At 44.8% G+C, this 18,970-nt stretch overlaps 1 protein-coding gene across 1 annotated transcript in view; it reads right to left on the minus strand.

Moving 5' to 3' along the window:
- Positions 1–5,691: 5,691 nt before the first annotated feature.
- COL20A1 (collagen type XX alpha 1 chain) overlaps positions 5,692–18,970 on the minus strand; it is a 41,493-nt gene continuing 28,214 nt past the window's right edge. Inside the window, exons 25-39 of the mRNA XM_035548159.2 lie at positions 18,772–18,930; positions 16,678–16,755; positions 15,959–16,045; positions 13,982–14,035; positions 13,362–13,457; positions 12,798–12,851; positions 12,391–12,444; positions 11,996–12,049; positions 11,198–11,269; positions 10,712–10,747; positions 9,254–9,320; positions 8,489–8,677; positions 7,513–7,590; positions 6,592–6,747; positions 5,692–6,082 (exon numbers count right to left, since the gene is read on the minus strand). Of these exons, the coding sequence (XP_035404052.1) occupies positions 6,069–6,082; positions 6,592–6,747; positions 7,513–7,590; positions 8,489–8,677; positions 9,254–9,320; positions 10,712–10,747; positions 11,198–11,269; positions 11,996–12,049; positions 12,391–12,444; positions 12,798–12,851; positions 13,362–13,457; positions 13,982–14,035; positions 15,959–16,045; positions 16,678–16,755; positions 18,772–18,930 (1,248 nt within the window). The 3' untranslated portion in view covers positions 5,692–6,068. The remainder of the gene's footprint in view (positions 6,083–6,591; positions 6,748–7,512; positions 7,591–8,488; positions 8,678–9,253; positions 9,321–10,711; positions 10,748–11,197; positions 11,270–11,995; positions 12,050–12,390; positions 12,445–12,797; positions 12,852–13,361; positions 13,458–13,981; positions 14,036–15,958; positions 16,046–16,677; positions 16,756–18,771; positions 18,931–18,970) is intronic.

The following is an 18,970-nucleotide window of genomic DNA, read 5'->3' on the forward strand; positions in this document are numbered from 1 at the left end:
AACAAAGAAATGGGCCGTTCCTTGCGAAAACCTGAACAGGACAGGCACCAGCACTTGGGAATTCAGAATGGCACTTTGCAGAAATTACAGGAATTTGGGCTTTAAGTTCAGTTAGTCAGTCTGAATGTCTCATTGGCTGATCAGATTTTAACCAGCCAGTTAAATAAAACAGCATAAAGAAACCGGCAGGCATGGGCTGACTGCTCTAACAGAGTGGCACTATTTCACCCTGCTGCTGACCTCTCCTAGAAGCTGCTTATTCTGGATTAATTTTATTTTTCAAGCCCAAAGCCCAGTGCAGCAGACTATCTGCAGGTCCTGGTACAAGTCAGAGCCTGGGGTGGGGGGCTCACGGCACCCCAACGTGGGAGGGTGGGACATGAGGCTCACTCACACTCAGCTGTGTTAGCTTGGGACAGAAGCACTGGAATGGGAATAAAATGCCCTAAGGAGACTCTTTCAAACACAAGACACTGCACGCAGTTCAAGCAGTACAAGCTAAAAATCAAAGCGACCATCAAAGTGTTCAGCCTGCTTGGCCTGCTGACCCCGCTTGCTTTTCTTGTGGCAGAAGCTGCAGCTGACCTCCTTGTTCACATCCTCGACTTGTGATCCCAACACAGCCCAGCCCTGGCGTGGGCAAGTTCCCCAGGAGCTGTGCTGGTAAGGCAGCCAGCAAGCCTGCTGCCTCTTTGCTTGTTTTCAGAATAAAGAGACTCGCTCTTTGGAGATGCTAATTTATCCCTTTTCACAGTCAGTGAGCTTGCTTATGGCAAGGAAAGGAAAACAAACAGTCGAACATCTTCAAGGTCTAGTGCATCCATGTACAAGCACAGCTGCAGCCGGCGTGGAGGCGGCTGCATTCGGAGGGGGACGCGCTGCGGTCTGTATGCAGACAAGCTGCTCTTGCACAGGCGGCCTGAGCTCACAGTTCAAGTGCACGGATGAAATAATCAGGGAAAGTGAGAGGATTTTTGACCCTGGGCACTGTTGTGCCCACCATGGCTGCTCAGAGCTCCCTGTGCAACCTCCTCCTCCAGCCCCCGAGCAGCAGTGACAGCAATGCAGGTGGGAGGCTCGGCTGTGCACGCACACCTGTAGCAGTAACTCCACCCAGGCTGTCTGAGAGAGGATGGAGAGTGGGCAGCAGCTTGGGTCTCTGCTCTTGTGTCCCAGCACAGGTGGGCTGGGGCACCAGCGGGGGTGATGGTGGCTGTATGGCAAGAGCTGCGATCAGGTCCCCGCCTAGCAGAGAGGAAGGGCTTGGGGGTAGCAGTAGAGCTGATAAGGGTTTAAGGGCAGATATAAGAGCCAAATGTTTAGGGTGGCATATTGTGAAATTCAGTAGGAGAAGGCATAGGCTGCATGTTGTTCACAGCAAAGAGACCATCTCAACTCACCACCTTTTCTGAAAAAAAAAAACAAAACACCACAAACAAAGAAAACCAAACCTGGTTATTACCGGTGTGCACCGTGCAAACAGCAGCATCTCCAGGGTAGCACCGCACTGTGACAGCAGAGGAGCAGGACGGCCTGGCAAGGGCACAAAAATGTAATTCTGAGCCTGGCAGAACAGTCCTGCCGCACTGGGCTGCCTGCACACACCTGCTCCATTAGCACATCAGCATATCAGGTGTCATTAGGGATAATAAGGATGGGGCCGCGTCCCTGAAGACTCAGCACCGCTGCGGGATCACAGCGTTTGGCAGAACAAGATGAAAAGCTACAGCTGAAACCAGTTACCAAGATGTTGCTGGCATTTGGGAAGAAGCTCAGATAATGCAGGTCACTGGTTTCCGCTGGTGTTGCTAACATCGTAACACTTCTCATATACTGGCAACTCCATTTCTTCTCACATGGCATTAATATTCCCCCAGTTTAAAGTTCAAATAAAGTCTTGCTTTCTGCTTCTGATGTGCCTGTTGGTAAAATTCAAGGGAGGAAAATAAGAACCAAGCCCCAGCTCTCTCTCTTGGACAGATTATTTCATTTTGGAGGTTACTAAAGAGGATGGTATCCCTCCATAGGATTCAATGATCAGAAACTGGAATTAAACTGGGACGTAAATTATACTGTAAGTGTAGAAAAATGAATAATTCTGCTATTCAAAACCCATGAAACAAAAAAAGAGATTTTAACATATGAAAGGCTCCAGGGGAAAAAAAAAATGTGTGTAGTCAGGCTGTTTTGTAACATTTCTAGCTCAGAATCGATCCCCAAGACTTGACTGACCAAGCTGACTTCAGAAGGGTGGGGAAGCAAGATGGATACAACAGGAACTCTAAAGTTATCTTGGGCAAAACCTGGAGCAAAATACCCGATTTTTAGGACCTGAAAATGCAAAACTAAAGACCCCAAAGATATCACAAGAAGCAAACACGGAAGCTGATTGCTGTTGTGCCTGTGGAGATCATATCCTCACCATGGTGGTTCATGCTTTCCCACCAGAACAGCTCCACTGACCACAAGAGGAAGAAGACCAAAGGCACAGAAACCTGCCTGCAATCACCTCAGTTACAACCTCTTTTTTTGATTTCCCTTCCATCCCCTTTTTTCTGGTTGCCAAATACTCACTTTGTCTGGATCATCTTCCCAGCCATAAAGCACTCAGGATATTTTATCTGCAGCTGGCTGGTAGGATGAGCTGTGTAATTCCCACTTCCCCAGCTGTTTTCAGGGCTGTCGTCCATGATATCATCTCATTCTCCAGTGAGTTAATTCACATAACCTATAGCACATCCCTTTTGCATAAGTTTCTCTCCAGACATTTCTCTAGAAACTAGACTCAAACAAAGCCAATTGTGCAGAGACAGACAGACACCTGTGAGATGTAAACACACCCAGTGCTAAGGAAAACCTCCTGCAACAGCCCCACCTGCTTTGATAGCCCCTATGGGCTCTGTTTCACTGCAGTGACACCTTTTTGTAAGGTATTTTGTCTCCACCCATAAAATCTTTTTGGTCTCCAGCCCTTTAAATTTGGGCAAGCCAAGCTACTGAGTCTTGGAGAAAGCTTTCTCAGAGCTGCTTGTTAGCAGTACTGCTAGTGAGTCCTCTGTGCTTATCGCATCCTACCCCTGAGGCTGGCTTAATGCCTTATTATGATGTTTGTGGCAAAATAATCTGTCTCTGAAAGGCCCTTAGCCTCTGACAGAATCCAGTTGTACCAGTCAGGTCAAATGCTGTAGTTAAGATAAAAAACCCAAATGTATCTTAATTTAAGGGCTGGAGGATGGAAGATTTAAAGATGTAAGAAACTCTAATGATGTGGTATCACACTACACACCATGTGGAAAGTCTGTATAAAAGATTATGTAAGGGTAGTACAAAGAATGAGCAAATCAGCACAAAAACTTTCCTTAAGGACAGAACAGAAAGGTAGGTAAACAGGAATTATTTTGCAAAGGTGAGGAAAGAGTAGGCATTGGTGGGATTTTGCAGGGACATGCTAAATTTATGCACTGAGATTAAATCAGAGTTGTCCAGAAAACAGGATTAAATCCCAAAAAACTAATATCCAAACTTTTATTTGTAGTGATAAAAGCTTTGAGAATGAAGTCCCTACTAGGAAAAAAACCTGCAAGGGAGTTTTTAATACTCCATTGCTGCTACATGCCACTGTTTTTAACTGCAGCTTGCATTAAAAGTGATAAATTGGGCCAGAAAAGTCTGAAGCATACTAAGGAACTGTACAACAGGGAAAACAACAGGTTGTATTTAGCAAAGAGCTATGGTAATACTAATATCCACAAACAGCTGGTTTCTGTATTCACTGACAGAGGAGGGAAGTGAAATTTAGGGGAGGGGAAGGTGTCCAGTGAGATGATGTTAGTCACTTTCAGAGCTAATTGATCAAGAAAAATAAAGGAGCCCTGTGACAAATCACCTCCAGTTAGTAGGTTTGAGCTGACAGAAATACAAGATTGGAACTGGGAGTTTGGCTGCCCCAATGTACATCAAAAGCATAATTGTCTACAAAACACAGATGTTGCACACTGAACCACTTGTTTTCTCCAGTTTGTGGGTGTTTTATGGGACCAGGTTTAGGTTCTGCCATGCAGGGTACCCCTTTTGCCTCCTTGCTTTTCCTGCCCTTTATTTTGCATCTTTCAGTTCCACAGGTATTAGGTCTGATATCCAGACACGAATGCAGAAGCATTCTGCACGCAGCTTAATGTAGGTTTCATAGGTCTATTTTCAGAGTGTCTTCATTTTTTTCAAAGAATGGGAAAAGCACAAGTCAAAAGCTCTTTGACCTGTGTAAATGGAAACACCTACAACTCCACAACAGGCACACAAGGTGTCTATCCCAATAACTGCAGCTCTTCGCAGCACTGCTTTCACAACATGCTGTATGCTTCAGTTCCTCTGACCTCTCCTTTTCCTTCTGGCTGGAGCCTTGCCAATGGTAACATCTAGCATAAGCTGGAAAGATTTCTATTTTATGTTTCAATGCAAGTCTGAAAAGCTCCAAAGTTAACAGAAATGTTAATTCTATCAGCGTGGTAGTTCTCTGGTTTTTCCTATATTTCCCAAAGGGACCATGTCATACTGAAAATATTAATTCTTGGGAGTTGCTAGAGAATTAACATAAATTAAGCCAAGAACTACTTTAAATACTTACAGAATGCAGTAATTGTACCTTTATGCGACTTTCCTTCTAGGGTAAAACCTATACACATCTGATATGTTCAAATATTTCTTTAGCAAAATTTCTTAATTCTGTAGCATTTGTCCACAATGTCAAGAAACAACATTTGGAATCAGTGTCCAAACAGCTTCATTTTCTTAAGGCAAACTTTCTTAAGGCAGTATTTTTCTGACAATTCTGTTTCTAAATGTAAATGTGTTTAAGTTTTTGAAGGTTGGCTACTGCCATATGAATACCCAGCTGCATGTAGCTGCAGAAATTGCACATACAAATCAGGTGCAGAGGAATATGCATAACACTCTGTATTTTGCCTCCTAGTATCTTTTAAAAAATTATGCTGATATGTTGTGCTCAGTTTTATTTTTAGAAACATGAAATATTATGTTCCTCCATGTGTAGACTCCAGTTCAGGAGCAGTTGTTTGGTAGCAGGGGCAGTTCACGGGTGGTGGGACTGGGCACATCCTAACATAGTGATTGCAAAGGACATACATTTCTATCAGAATCTGTACAGTTTGTTGGGGATCCACATTAGACTACGGCTCATGCAAGGAAAGGGGTGTAACACTGCAATTATCTCCATGTCATATAGATAAAAGTCTGACTCAGAGATATTCAATATTCTACCTGATAAAATGCAAAGTAGCTACTCCGATTGCAGGAGGCAGAGGTGGAAAAAGCCAGCATGTTAATCTCCAGCTCCTTGCTGTACATGGCTGTGTACAGGCAGGCCTGTTCTAAAGCTTTGCTTGACGGTTATCAAGCTCCAGAGAATGAGGCTAAATGCTTGGGTTTGTCACGTAACGGGAAGGTTATCACCCTGTCTGCAGCGCTCGTGCACGTAACACTACTGCAAGGAAGCCATCAGCCCTTTGCCAAAAGCAGAAACAGCCCAAATGGCGTTAGATTTTGTTACCTTGTCAACCAACACTCAATTCAGTTTTGCTCCGGTGGATTTTTTGCATCTTTGGGCATGAGGTGCTGTTTTTCTCTGTGCTGGGGACCCAGAATAACAAGTGACAAAAATAAACCACAGACAGACAAATGGGAAAAAATCTGTTATTTCTGAGTGTTTCGTAGAATCGGAATCATTCAATACATTATTTCTTTTTTTTTACAAGTCTGTCAGCCTGCACCTCTGGCTGTGTTTGCCTTGCTGTTGGACATGCAATGTGAGTTTGAACACTGCAGTTGTCCAGTGCTGAAAAACAGAGCAAGATGCCTGGGACTCATCTGTATGCAGGCTGGTTTGCTGGCTGCAGTGTTTGATTGACATGTCCATATTGAAATGATGGGACACTAAAAAAAACAAACAAGGCAGTTGGTGTTGAGGTTGCTGCTTCTCTCGGAGCATGTGGCGCCTTCACCCAGAGATTTCCAGGGAAGAGAACTGTCCTTGGCCGCCTCTGCATCAGCCATCAGGGGATGAAATCTGCGTGGGGAAACGAGATGAGGCCACTGAGCAAGAGAATAAATCAGTGTCACATACTGAGAAGGAATGGTGCAGAATTAATTATTTTCCCTTGTAAATCTTTTGTCTAGTGCCAGTGGTTTAATTCATTTTCCAGGACTTTGTACAATCGAGCCTCCATGAAATATATATGTAGGCACTGAGGTATTTTTTACTCTCTATCCAACATGGAAACACTGTCAGGGACATTAAGAATAGAAGACACCTCAAGATCACTCCACCTGCTCAACTACTACTGCAATTATGTGTTAATCTATGATGGATGGCCGAGGAATAGCCGATTGAGCTGGCTTTTATCCATATTAATAGACTAATTGCACATGAATCATTCTGATTGCAAAGGAAGCTCCTGCAGGACTGACATTGCCTGAAGGATGAACAAAGGTCTCTGCCTAGTTTAAGTTAAGAGAAGTAACCAGAGAGATCAGTTCTAAATTCATAACTTTTGCATTTAGATAGTCAAAACTTACCTCTTCTACCTGCTCCATAACATCCAGAGATATCACAACCCCCTGGATATCCCGACTGGCCAGGCTGTCCCCTGACACCAGGAAAACCTTGAGGACCAGTGTTCCCAGGGTAACCCTTTGGACCTGGTTTCCCCAGCACAACTTCTCCTGGTGGGCCTAAAGAAGGAGAATCACAGTAAGCCATAGCACATCTACTGCTTCGATATAACACCTCTTCTATACTTTCCCCATCCTACTTTTCTGAGTATTGTTTCCTCATTTAGGGAAAAAAGTTGGGCCTCTTCTGAATCTCAGTAACTAGAGGTCTTATCCTTGACCTTAAAGGTGACCAGCTTGGCTAAAAATGGAGCCCGGTTATGAGAATCCAAAGAAAGCTCACTTAAGTGTCAATGCAGAAAGTCACTAACTCCAAGATCCGTCTCAGAGTCATTGTTTTTGCAACTTTATATCTCAACTATAGAAGTTTAAATACAGAAGAATATGTATGGCCACACTTTCTTTATTGGTACCTGTTTGTTAAGTCTGTGGTAAACCCCACCTTGATTTCAAGTAACAAGGATCAGGACGGAGGAGCATGCCAAATCCTAACAGATTACTTGGAAACCTTTGTGTTTCACAGGCTGAATTTTCAGAGATTCTATCCCTTGAACATCCGTTCTTGCATGCATAAAGGCAGTAACAGTAAAACTCCCTGGATGTGCTTCAGGTCCTTAAAATACATCATTACATAAGAATGGGTACCAAAGGAAGGAGGCTGCCTGGAACAGTCTCGTGTCTTAGCAGAGAGGAACCAGCCAGGATGCTGCGGTGGGAAGGTCGATCAGTCCCACCACAGTGGTCCTTAGGTTGAAGATGCTTTGAATCTGGCAGCCGGTGAGCTCCAGTGGCTCCCTGGGGTCAAGACAGAGAGGTTGCGTTTACCTGTTCTGCCTCTGGGTCCCTGAATCCCTTCCTCGTTGACTCCAGACATCCCTTTTTCTCCCTTAGGTCCCGGGGCACCTAATCACAGAAAACAGACAAGTGGCACTTCACTGCATTTTGCATTTCAACCTGAGTTAATGCTCCTGCAGCCTCCCCACCAGGCTCTTTCCTAGAAGTTGAAGTGAAAGAAGGTCACAAACTCTTGTGAAACAGAAATACCCATTTCTTTGAATTTTCTCAATGTACCTACTCACCTACTCTCTTTTACAGAGCAAACAGTTGTCCATGACAAACAGTACTCTATCCAGCATTGATCTGCAGCCTAAAGTAGCTGAAAAAGGAGATTTTTCACAGAAAAATTCAAAACACTATTATCACTGCACTGGGCTGAGTATGAGGTCCACTCGTGTTATTCACATTGCTCATGAATCACCTCATTGACCACATGCTAGTAAGTCAGGTTGCTTTGCTGTTTTCTCAAGAAATTGCTAGCAAAAGTAGTACATCTCAATAGATAAGGTGCATTTTGACAAAATACAGTTATTATGGTATTTTTAAGATGAAAATATTTTGATCAGCTCTGTCCTTAAGATTGTTTCTCGGTGAGATCTGTCTTCTGCCATCTCCTCACTCAACTCAGCAGGCTGGAAACATCTGCAGGTCGTTACTTCCCATTTCTATTCAGTGACATTTTGATAAGCTCCACAGGTCCCAGCTAAATCTGAATATTGCCAAGGAGTGAAACAGTGTCTCTAGTTATTTAGAGGTGTTAGGTCACTGCTGAAACCAAGGCTTTTTATTTTATGTTGACAGGCAAACATCTGCAAATCCAAACAAAATATATTTCCACCATTCACTATCTTGTGCAATAACTGGTGCCCCTTCTTGAGATTATATTAATCCCCTTTTTCGGTTATATACAAGGCTTTTGTTGCTCATACTGTGACAGAAACCTTATAAACGCTTCTGTCCATACCTCTTTCTCCAGGATATCCATCCTTTCCTGGCTGGCCAGGGATGCCATTTTCTCCTCTTTCTCCATTGCTCCCAGGGGGGCCCGGAGGACCTGGTGGTCCTGGTTCTCCTGGCTTTAATTTTTCTTCCCAAACAGGAACCGGCTTCCTTGCATGTTCATGGATGAATGAGTCAAATTTCAACACATGAGCTGAGAAGGCAAGACAGAAAATGAAAGTTTGCTTGCCTGGGAATTCAGAAAAGAGACTAAATCTGAGGATGTTGCCTAAAAAGTTCCTTAAAACTACCATTTAGTGTGAAAATGTTATCAGCTCAAACTGAGAAAGCCAGAAGCTGAAGAGGAGGATGGACAGCTGAGTCATTGTTTTGCTGTCTGACCTTGGGCAAACCACCGCTTCTCTTTGTGCATCACAGCACAGGAGCTTTACCAAAACTGACTCATCTCAAGAGGAATCCGCACAAATCACTGGAAGAATCATTTCTTTCATATCTGAACCTCTGCCTTTTGAGAGAAAATGAAACTTTGCAAGGAAGAAAAGGGTTTTACTAAAAAATATCTCATGAGTCTTTGTGCTAATACCACCCAATAAACCAAAGTAGCATTGAGAGCCTGTGGTGGGACATCTGCCGTGCATGGTGCTCAGCATGGCACAGGACAGAGGAGATCCCCAGCTCACTACAGCTTCATGCCATGTTCCAGTGTGCTTTTGTTCACCACTGCCAGAGAGGCTTTGACAAACCTGGGAGTCAGGCTGGTTATACTCACTCTGGATCATTCGCTCACAAGCCTGGCTGACGAGCTGGTAAATTGTGGCCAAGGACTGTGGTTCCCCCTAAAGTGAAGCATTATATATATATGTGTGTGTGTGTGTGTGTGTGTGTATACACATATATATACACACACACACAAAGTATTAATATCTTTTATTAATGTTTTAGAAAGGATCAATATCATAATGCAGGATAGCTTTCTGCCTATTATTTTATCAGCTTGAGTAACAGAGATATTAATCACTAAAAAAATGCGGCTTTATTTATTTATCACAAAGTTCTGAAGCCGTGAAATTGTGATTGGAAAGCATCAGTAATTGCTTTTCTCCCACATAGAAAAGCACAGAAAAACATAGACTGAATCGCTGTGATAACTGAAGGTACCAAAAGAGGAAGAGTAAATTTCTCTCTCAAATTTCATCAAAAATGATAAGACAGTCTAACTTAATATTCTGTGATATGTAAAACTTTAAACATGATCAGATATTACAACGTCCTATCATTGTCTAAATCTTTTATGAATATTGATTCTTACTCTTCCTGTATTCCAAATAAATTATATCTGATGGTTTCTCTGTAAAGTTTTAGTAACGCAGGGAAAAGCAATAAAAATGTAAAAAGCTGCTTTAAAATGAACATTGACTCTATTTCTGAAAATTCATAGTTAACACATTGAAAATTTCTGGAACCATTTCTAAAATATATATCTCTGGCTGGACTACCGTGCAAATTACCGGGACTTATACAAAAGCTTGGCAAAACACCCACGGGAGGTAACAAGGAAAGTTCCACTGTGGGGGAGAAGTACAGAAAAGGAAAAGCTGGTGGGAATGGAAGGAGAATGATATTAAAAATTATAATTCTTAGGAATTAACTTGAAACAAAAGCTGTCTGTCAAAAGTAGCTTGCTCCTGTCTGAAGCTTAATTCACCTAAGTCAATCTTGGCAATGAGACTTGGTATCCTAGACAGAAATAGAATTTCTTTTTAACCATAAGTCAGGATGAGCAAAGCTTCCTCTCACAATAAAAAAAAAAAAAAAAAAAACTTCAAAGGCAGTGTGGCTCTCCTGACCTGAAAGGCTCTGTGCCAGAATATGCCAGAGGTTTGGGACAAATGAGCCCCCTCTTATGCAATACAGAAGAAAAAAACCAAAAAAAAAAAAAAACCACCAAAAAACAGTGAAGTCCAGTGTTTTTGGTTTTAACATCTCAGCAATGAATGGATTGTCAATTGGCTTTTCTTCTTCGCTACTACAGTTGGCACTAAGCAGCTGCTTATTATTTATGTCCCATCAGAAGAGCAGGTGAGTGGAAAGCCACAAGCTATAGGTACATTAGGCTATTCAGTGCTAAAAAGGTCTTTATGTGCTGTAAGCACAAAGCAGGTTATCACATCCACTCTTTTGAGTGTAGGATGTAGCTGCGTAGCTGCCCAGTAGCAGAAAAACTTACTTTCTCTCCTCTTTCTCCTTTTGGACCTGGCAGCCCCTACAAGGAAAGCAAAAGGAAAAGTCAACATCTAGGAAGAGGAGAAGAAAATAAAGCAGCTGGAGCAGTGGCACCATGCACCATCAACGGGTATGCAGAAATTCCATAGATACAAACTTAGGTTTCCTAACACAGTGGGTGGTTTTTGACTTCTGAGAATAAACATCCGACATCTAGACACAAGGTTGCCCCTAAAAGCCCAGTGCTGGCTGTTAGATGCTGAATATTGTGTAGCTGTAAAAGTACAGAGAGCAAAGGGAGGTAGGGTCCATTAAATGCTTTGTCAATAATTAAGTAGCCTGGGCTTTGCATATCCTTATGAAAGGTGAGTGTGAATTAAAACTCTTCTTTAGACACTGAGGAAGAGCTGCCATGGGAAGAGTACAAGGTTGCTTGTACTTGGTGTTTTCACGACTTGGCCTTCCCTGAGGCCCACAAGCAGAAACTTACTGTTGGCCCAACATCACCTGGAGGTCCCTTCTCGCCACTGCTGCCTCGGGAGCCTGTCACTCCTTGGAAACCCTGCAGACATTAATTACAAGATGCAGATGAAAGTCCAGACACTTCCTAACTTTCTTTTTCTTTCTCTTCAAGGCTGACGTCTCCTTACAGCTCCAGGGGCACCAGCAGCTTGAGTTTGGAGGACTCCAGCAAGAGCATCGTAGCCTTAAGGTTTTTGTGAGTACCTCATCCAGCCACGTGTGCAATGCTAAGAATGTATCATGTGTGAGTCATCCTCACATCATCTCCTATTACTATCTCAACTACAGTCAGGCCAGCAAAGCTGAGTTTCACCAATAAACTGCAACGTGTTTTTTACCCTACAGGCTTTAGCTCCTTCATTACATATTCAGATTTAGAGACAGCCTAGAGCATAACCCTTTTCTTCAGTCTGCCAATACCATGCTGCTGGCTTTTTTCCTTTCTTATTTTTCTCCTTTTTTTTTCCCCCATTTAAGACCTGTGTTTGCCTTTAAAACTTTACAACTGTAAATGCAGCTTAGAGAGTGGGAAGCGAACTTCACTTGGTCATCTCTTTGTGAAGTTTGTGTTCTTTGGAGCCTATAAAGGGAAGAAAAAAAGAAGGAAAAAAAACACTAGAAATACTTTCATTTATTGTTTTCCAGCTGTTATGTTTAAGCTCCTTGTTTTTGCCCTGACACCCCTGGATGACAGATGGACAGCAGAAACCTCAAGCCCCTGCTGGGGAAGAGATTCCAAAGAGATCTGCATGGCCCATGTACTCACCCTTGGTCCAGGAGGTCCTGGAGGCCCAGCGGTGCCTTCTAGTCCCCTCACTCCCTGCAAAACCAAATCCAGTCAAACATTATCAAGAGGACTCAAAGAGACACAGTAAGCAGTGAGGTGGTTTCTCCCCGTGATGCTTTTACCAGGAGCTTGCCAGAAATGGGTAAAAAACACATCTGCCAAGCAGGCAGGAGTGTTGGCACCTGGTCAGTCATGCAAATTTGGCCAAATCTGACATTACCCAGTTTTTTTTTTTTTTTTTAACTCCAAGCCCTCTAGCTTTGTGAAAATAATCACTTATGCACCAGTGCATTAGGAGACCTGGATGTCTGGGGTACACTCAAAGCTGGACTTTAGGCACCCATGAATGAAAACTGAAAGATGAGGTATTTTACCTTTGCACCTTGAAGACCATCCCTGCCTGGAGCTCCCTGCACACCAGGAATGCCCTGTAAATCAGAATTGCTGGGTAAAGTTGGCATCAGGTTATCATTGCCCTACTTCATCTTGTAATACGGGAAATAAGAAAAAGATGAAAGAAGAAACAGAGTTATTCATGAAACAGAGCAGTCACTGTCACCCCACCGTTAATTGCATTATCTCTAGCTTCCAGACAGGTCTTTCCTTCTCCCAGCAGCTGACTCAGTTTCTCTTGGGAAAGTGCTGATGACATTCCGCAATGAAACAGTTTCCAAGCAGACAGCCGGTACAACTCTATTGGTTTTCAGCCTTGTTTTAATTAGTTAATGGAGAAAATGGGCAAATCTTTGAGACAATTAAACAGAATGGTGTCTGCCATTACCTGCATGCCAGGACTTCCAGTGTCTCCTTTCTCTCCTTTTATACCTGGTGGTCCCTTTGAATTAAAATAAAAGCACATGGTTAAGCATGCTGCAACAGCCTTTAAGGGAAGCAGCATCCTGCTGCTACATGTCCACATCCCATATTGCTCCTGTGTGATGCTACGTGGAGCTTTGCAACCACAGCACGTTCGTAGGGATTCTGCTGTCCGAGACACGCACGCAGCAGCCTCCACCTCTGCTCCTTGCCAAGCGATGACGATCACTGCAAAGAGAAATGCCTGAATTCTGCTCTGGGCTTGTTTTCATTAAAGGCACACTAGGGAGAGTCTGGACAGAAGCAGGTTTTTGCCAGAATGACTAAATCCAGGGCCTCATCAGCACGAAGAAAACAATCACCACCTCTCTCTAGCACAGCTGTCTAGCTGTTAATAAGGATGATGTCAATACGTAGGCCAGGTTTGGGGGGAGATAGAGTGGGACGATTATTGGGACACTGATTTCTGGGGTATGTTCTAACTGCAAAGAGCAGGAGACAGAAAAAGGCAGCGGAAGAGATGACATACCACAGGACCCTGAATCGTGATTCCTTGGGAGCCTGGTGAACCTTGCTGTCCACTGGGGCCCGCTGGCCCCACTTGTCCAGGTGGGCCTGGTTCACCCTAAAGCCAAAGACATGAAATCAAAGAAAGAAAGAAAACAATTGGCTCCTGCTCTCCACATGGGCTGTGCTGCATGACCTGGGTCAGCATGAACCAGGATTCAAGATGAAGTCAGGGCAGCGAGAGAGTCTCCAGTAACCTCAGCTGCCTTTGCCTTTTAGGTGCAAGGTTTTGGTGCATCTTCCATGGGAGAAAATGACAGAGCTGCAGATCAAGCACAGCACTAAACTGACCATTCCCCAGCAAAGCTGTTTCTAAGAAAATTGCTGACCACATACTTTGCATTAATTCAACACCGTCAGGCCCACCATCTCAATTTCCATAGCCCAACTGAGCATTTAATTAATAATGTGATCCCATCCTCCTCAGTGCATCACATTCTAAGTCTCTGTGCTGCAGTGTGGTAGATCCCAGCCCAGGGAATCAAGCTCACACCAGGACTGAGAACACCCAGCTGCGCATTCTGCCTCTGATGCGCCCTGCAGCTAAGGAGGCCAGTGGTGGTGCTGAGCTCCAGGACTCACCTTGGGTCCCGGCTCCCCCTGCTCTCCTTGCGGTCCTCTCCTCCCAGGGCTGCCCTGCCAGTAGGACACAAAGCTGTTGTTAATAATATCGTAATCCTTATAGCAGTGTGAACAGGAGCCTAAGGGACGGGAGTTGGTTCAGTTTGCTATACACAAACAATGGAAGATGATTCCTGACCCAGAGAGCTCACATGCAATGGGGACAAGAAAAAAATAATTTGAGTCACCTACCAAATGTGGAAGAGGGGAGGAGAAAGGACAGCACAGCCCTAGGTGCCAGGCAGTGGCTGCACTGCACTCACCACCAGCGAGGAGAGCTGAAGCTTTAACCTCTTCAACCTCCTCCCTTCAACCCCCAGCAAATCCATGCAACAAATGGAGAAGGGTTCACACATGAACATGGGAAGGTGCTGGGGAAGAAATAAAGAGAGGCTCATGCCTGCAGCCCTTCGGGACTAGGCTGGTGTTTGTAACGTCATCCCAAGAGACAGACGCTAAGATCAGGGACAATATCTGGTGCTGGGAAGACCAGCTCAGCTCTGCATCCTCAGAACTCCTGGATCAGACAGGAAACTAATCTTCTGGTATGAACCAATACCATTTGAACCTTAAAATAACACGTGAACTTAATCTGAAAGTTTCTATTCTTGAATCTAAAAAAACAATGGATTTGGATTAAGGAGCACAAGCAGGCAGCTTTGCAAGAAGTGCTTTCAGAAGCACCCAGAAGCTCATTTCAGAAGTCAGCAGGGCCTGGTCAAAAAAAAAATAAAAAAAAATACAGCAACACACACAAGGTGGGACACAGCTTTGCTGGTTTTGAGCAAAAAGTTTTAAATGTAGCAGCGAGTGCTCTTGTAACCGCAGCAAATTGCCAAGGGCTTGATGGTGTGAGAATAAGGTTGTGTGTCAAAACTGTATTTTCCCTAATGCTTAAAAGAATCCTGCTCTTTAAAGAGTCGTACTGCAGAGATGTTTAAACCACAGGGCATGTGAGATGGTAATTATGCACTTACGATATTGAAGCACTCTGCAATAGCGGAGTGTGCTGAGTAATTAAACTTCCACTGGAATGAGCGTGTAATTACTCTGCATCGAGGAGCTGTTCTTTGCAAAGCATGGAGCTGAAGTCACAGTGAAACCACAGCTATGTGAGGGGCGATTTAAAGCCTCATCACATGAGCAAGGAGGCCAAAGTGGTTTCGTGGTTGCTTTCCACAAGAAAAGCACCTGGAGTGGCCAAAATTGGGTGCCCTGGGCAGGCTGTCAGGTTTTGGCTGCTGTGCGCACATAAAACAGTTTCCCTGAAACTTATAAAACGCAGATTTATATTTTTATTTTGATAACCATTTCCTAGCATCTATTTAGACTGTTTCCTGGAACACACTGCATACTTAAAGACTTATCACTTTCCTAGTTTTCTTCATCGTTTCCTTGGAGGTCATGCTCACTGTGAAGAGAGCGAGCCCTGGGGACAGGCAGGACTGCCAAGTCTCCCCTTTCTCTCTAGGCTGCCCATAAGTGCAGACACTTATCAGGCTCCCACTTAACAGAGAATCCAGACAGGAAAGGTTTTTTTTTTTGTTGTTGTTGCTTTTGCCTTTTTTTTTGTTGTTCTTTTTGTCTTGTCATTTACAAAGAATTTCAGAGCTGGTGATCCACGAAATCTCTGCATGCACATGCACTGAGGGTGGCCTGTCCCCCTCTCCTAAGAGGATTAATGTGGCACGGGGAAACGCTCAGCCTGCTCCCAGTGCAGCTGTTGCACTCCCAAAATGCTGCGACAAGCACAGAGAAACAAAGCTCTGGGGTCTGTGCTGGGCAGCAAAGAGCTGCTCTCTGCTTTTACTTGGGATGAAGACCTCACTGAGCCCCAGGAATGTTATCCTTATGCCTGGGGTGCCTGAACAGCACAAAGCAACACCAGTGCATGAAATATATGCTGTTTTCGAGGAGCACATGGAAGGGTGAACTTACAGGGGGCCCTGGAGGTCCTGGCAAGCCCGGGCGGCCAGAAGTGCAAGAGCAGGCAGGAGCTAAGGTCGGGCAGGTCTCCTCGTCCCTCTGAAAGGAAAGCAAGCCGAGGTGGCATGAACAGCTATGGAGCAAAAGTGGGATGGATGACAGGTAACATTTTCAGTATTTCAAAATTCAATCTTTCCAGTGGAGAAAAACACAGATTTTCTCTACCACAAAGAGATTTTTGTAAAAAATCAAGTGCCTTATTTTTCTATCAAATTGCACGTTTAGACTTTATATACATGTATGTGTATATGAACCAGCTCTGCCTTAAATTTGCATGACCTACAGAAAGATAATTTGCTCCTTGCTAAGTATTCACACTCCCCACAAAGCAACCTTCTGTGCTGGGGATTTGAAGGGAAGAGCAGGGGATGTTGTGCCCGAGGGCTGAGGGCAGGCAGCCGAACTTTAGTATTATCAAGGTGCTGTCATAGATGGGCTCAGGACAGGAGGGATGTGCACTGCTTTGGGATTCAGAGTCATCTTGCTTTTTGAAGCAGACACCTTTGTTCACTCCACCAAGACACATCCTGCTGATATTCCCAAGAAATGAGGAAAAAGTGATTTGTTTCTTGTGTCTACCAATATCACTTGCAGTGTCATTCCAGTGCCACGGCACTGTTCCATCATCCCCAGCTTCATCTCAGCTAGCAGAGCCATCCCTCTTGTCTTACCAGTGCAGGAAGATCACAGCATCTGTCCTCCTCTGCCCCTAAGCTGTTGCACACAATCTGCAAAGACTGCAGCTGGAACTGGAGGGGAGAAAAGAGAGGTGACAAGAAGGTAGCATTGGCACACAGGATCCATCCCCAAACCTCATGATGTCCAAGTGCTAGAAATAATCTTCAGTGATGGTTTGACAGACTCTGCCACGTAGTCCCAACAGTAATCGTGCCCCAAAAGCCATACCATAAGTAGTAGCCCTGGCCACTGAGCGATTTACCAGCCTGCAGGTCTCTGCTAAGCCGGTCGCCAAGCAGCTTCACGCCAGCAAAAGCCAAGTCTCGGATTTTTCACACAAACCCACAGCAGCAGGCAGGTCCCCAAGTAATTGGGTGTCAGCATTGCCAATGTGAAAACAAACTTCTCTTCGCTCCCTTCAGGGGAATAGACATAAGAATACAATGGCAGCAGCTCCCAGGAGAGATGCGTTCCCCTCCCAGGAACCCTGTCCTGTCTTTCTCACCACATCCCTCACAACTGCCACATCTTCCCATTGTGATTAACGCAGGAGCATGCACTCCAGAAAGCTAAACAACAACAACAACAAAAAAAAAAAGGCAGAGAGGATTTTTTAATTTTCTTAACACAATTTCTCGTCTGTTTTTCCTTCCACTCCATGCATTTAACAACGAGCAAGCTGAGGGAGCGTGGCACACAGCATACAGATAGGTGAACCCCACAGATCGAGCAGCATTTAAAGATATCTTAAATAAAACAAGGTTCCACAATAACCAGTTATGAGACACTGTCTTCTCAAGGGCAGCAGGGCTGTGGAAGATGTGAAGCTTTGCCGGGCTTGAAAAGCACCGGGAGCAGAGATGGCATGGAGCTGTTCGTTAGTCAGCTACACCTCGCTAGCTAGCCATTAGCAAGGAGAATTTAGGAGGGATAGGGAGAGCACAGACTCCTGCCCCCTTGGCTGCTGTCTGACAGGCTTGTGATCAGTCTAAACTGCTTATTAAAATGCTAACACTTATTTAGGAAATAAGTAAATACTGCTTGAATCCCACTGTCCCCAGGTTTGTTATATAGCTGATCCCATATCTTACAGGCAACTCCAACGTCCACTTTTTCCCTGGTACATCCCAGACCTCTGCTTCCCTCTTTGGAAGGAGGCAGGTGGCGATGCACATGGGACAAACTGTTCTTTTCTTTGAAGCAAGGGAAGTTGCAGACCAGCTGATGTTCTGTTTTCCCCTAGATTCCTAGGGCTAGAAGCAGAACCAAGGAGAAAAATCTTCACAGCCATGAGTAACTTCCTTCCTACAGTCCCACTGAGCAGTTCCCCCTAATTCTGCACATTTAACATTGGTGTTTTGTAGGGTAAATATGGCAACAGACTCCCAGGCAATGGCACACATGGCTGGTTTTGCCTTTGGACAATGCACGGGGCTGTCACAGGGACAGCAGTGAGCCCAAACTTCCCCTTGTTCTGTCCTCCTATAGGGAGCGGGCTCTCTGAGGGCTCTACAACGCTGTAAGGGCATGCCTGCAGGCCGGCACTGAGTGTTGGGGTTGTTTTAATTCAAATTGCTGCTGACAAAGAGCCTCTATCCTGAAGATGGTTTTCACATCATTTGCATGCAGACACCCAAGCCCAAGCACAACAGAGATCGAGGCCCCTCCGGACTTGTTGCCCTCAGTCACTGGCATTGCCCAGTGCCACTCAGCGGGGACAGATGCCACGACCTTCCCTTTCAGGAGCAATTTCCTGCCCCTCCTGTCCGCTGCAGCCTGCTGGGGCAGGGTCTGCACTTCCCCATCCCAGAGGATGTAACATTGGAGCAGGGGACCTGCTGGCGCTGCTGCCTCCGCTCACAGACCTCAAACAGAGGTAGGAGGGGAGAGGAAGAGAAACACTGCGCCAGGAAAGCTCATTAAATCACAGAGATCAGCAGGATCAGGACACAGTCCTGCATCACAGCAGCCTTTGGAGGCGTTCAGAGCCAGAACGACATGAGATTGCACATCTCTCCATCTGTCCACCCCAGCCAGCTCCAGATTTAAGCCCCCAGTTTCCACAGCGTGCCCCTCCTGGGACTCACCGATGCTGACCCACTCCTGGGCCCTCTGGTCCTTGTCACTTTTCCCAGCATGATGAAGCCAGCTGTGGAGATGCTGCCAATGGTGTTGATAGGTTTCTCTGCTATTTTCTTACAGTCCAGATAGAGTTTGATCTTGAAGCGGCTCACTGCCACGTGCACCTGGGTGGAAAGAGCCAGGTTGGACTTCAGCAATGCAACA

This window comes from Cygnus atratus, chromosome 16 (assembly GCF_013377495.2).
Source record: "Cygnus atratus isolate AKBS03 ecotype Queensland, Australia chromosome 16, CAtr_DNAZoo_HiC_assembly, whole genome shotgun sequence".
In the NCBI taxonomy this organism is placed as follows: Eukaryota; Metazoa; Chordata; class Aves; order Anseriformes; family Anatidae; genus Cygnus; species Cygnus atratus.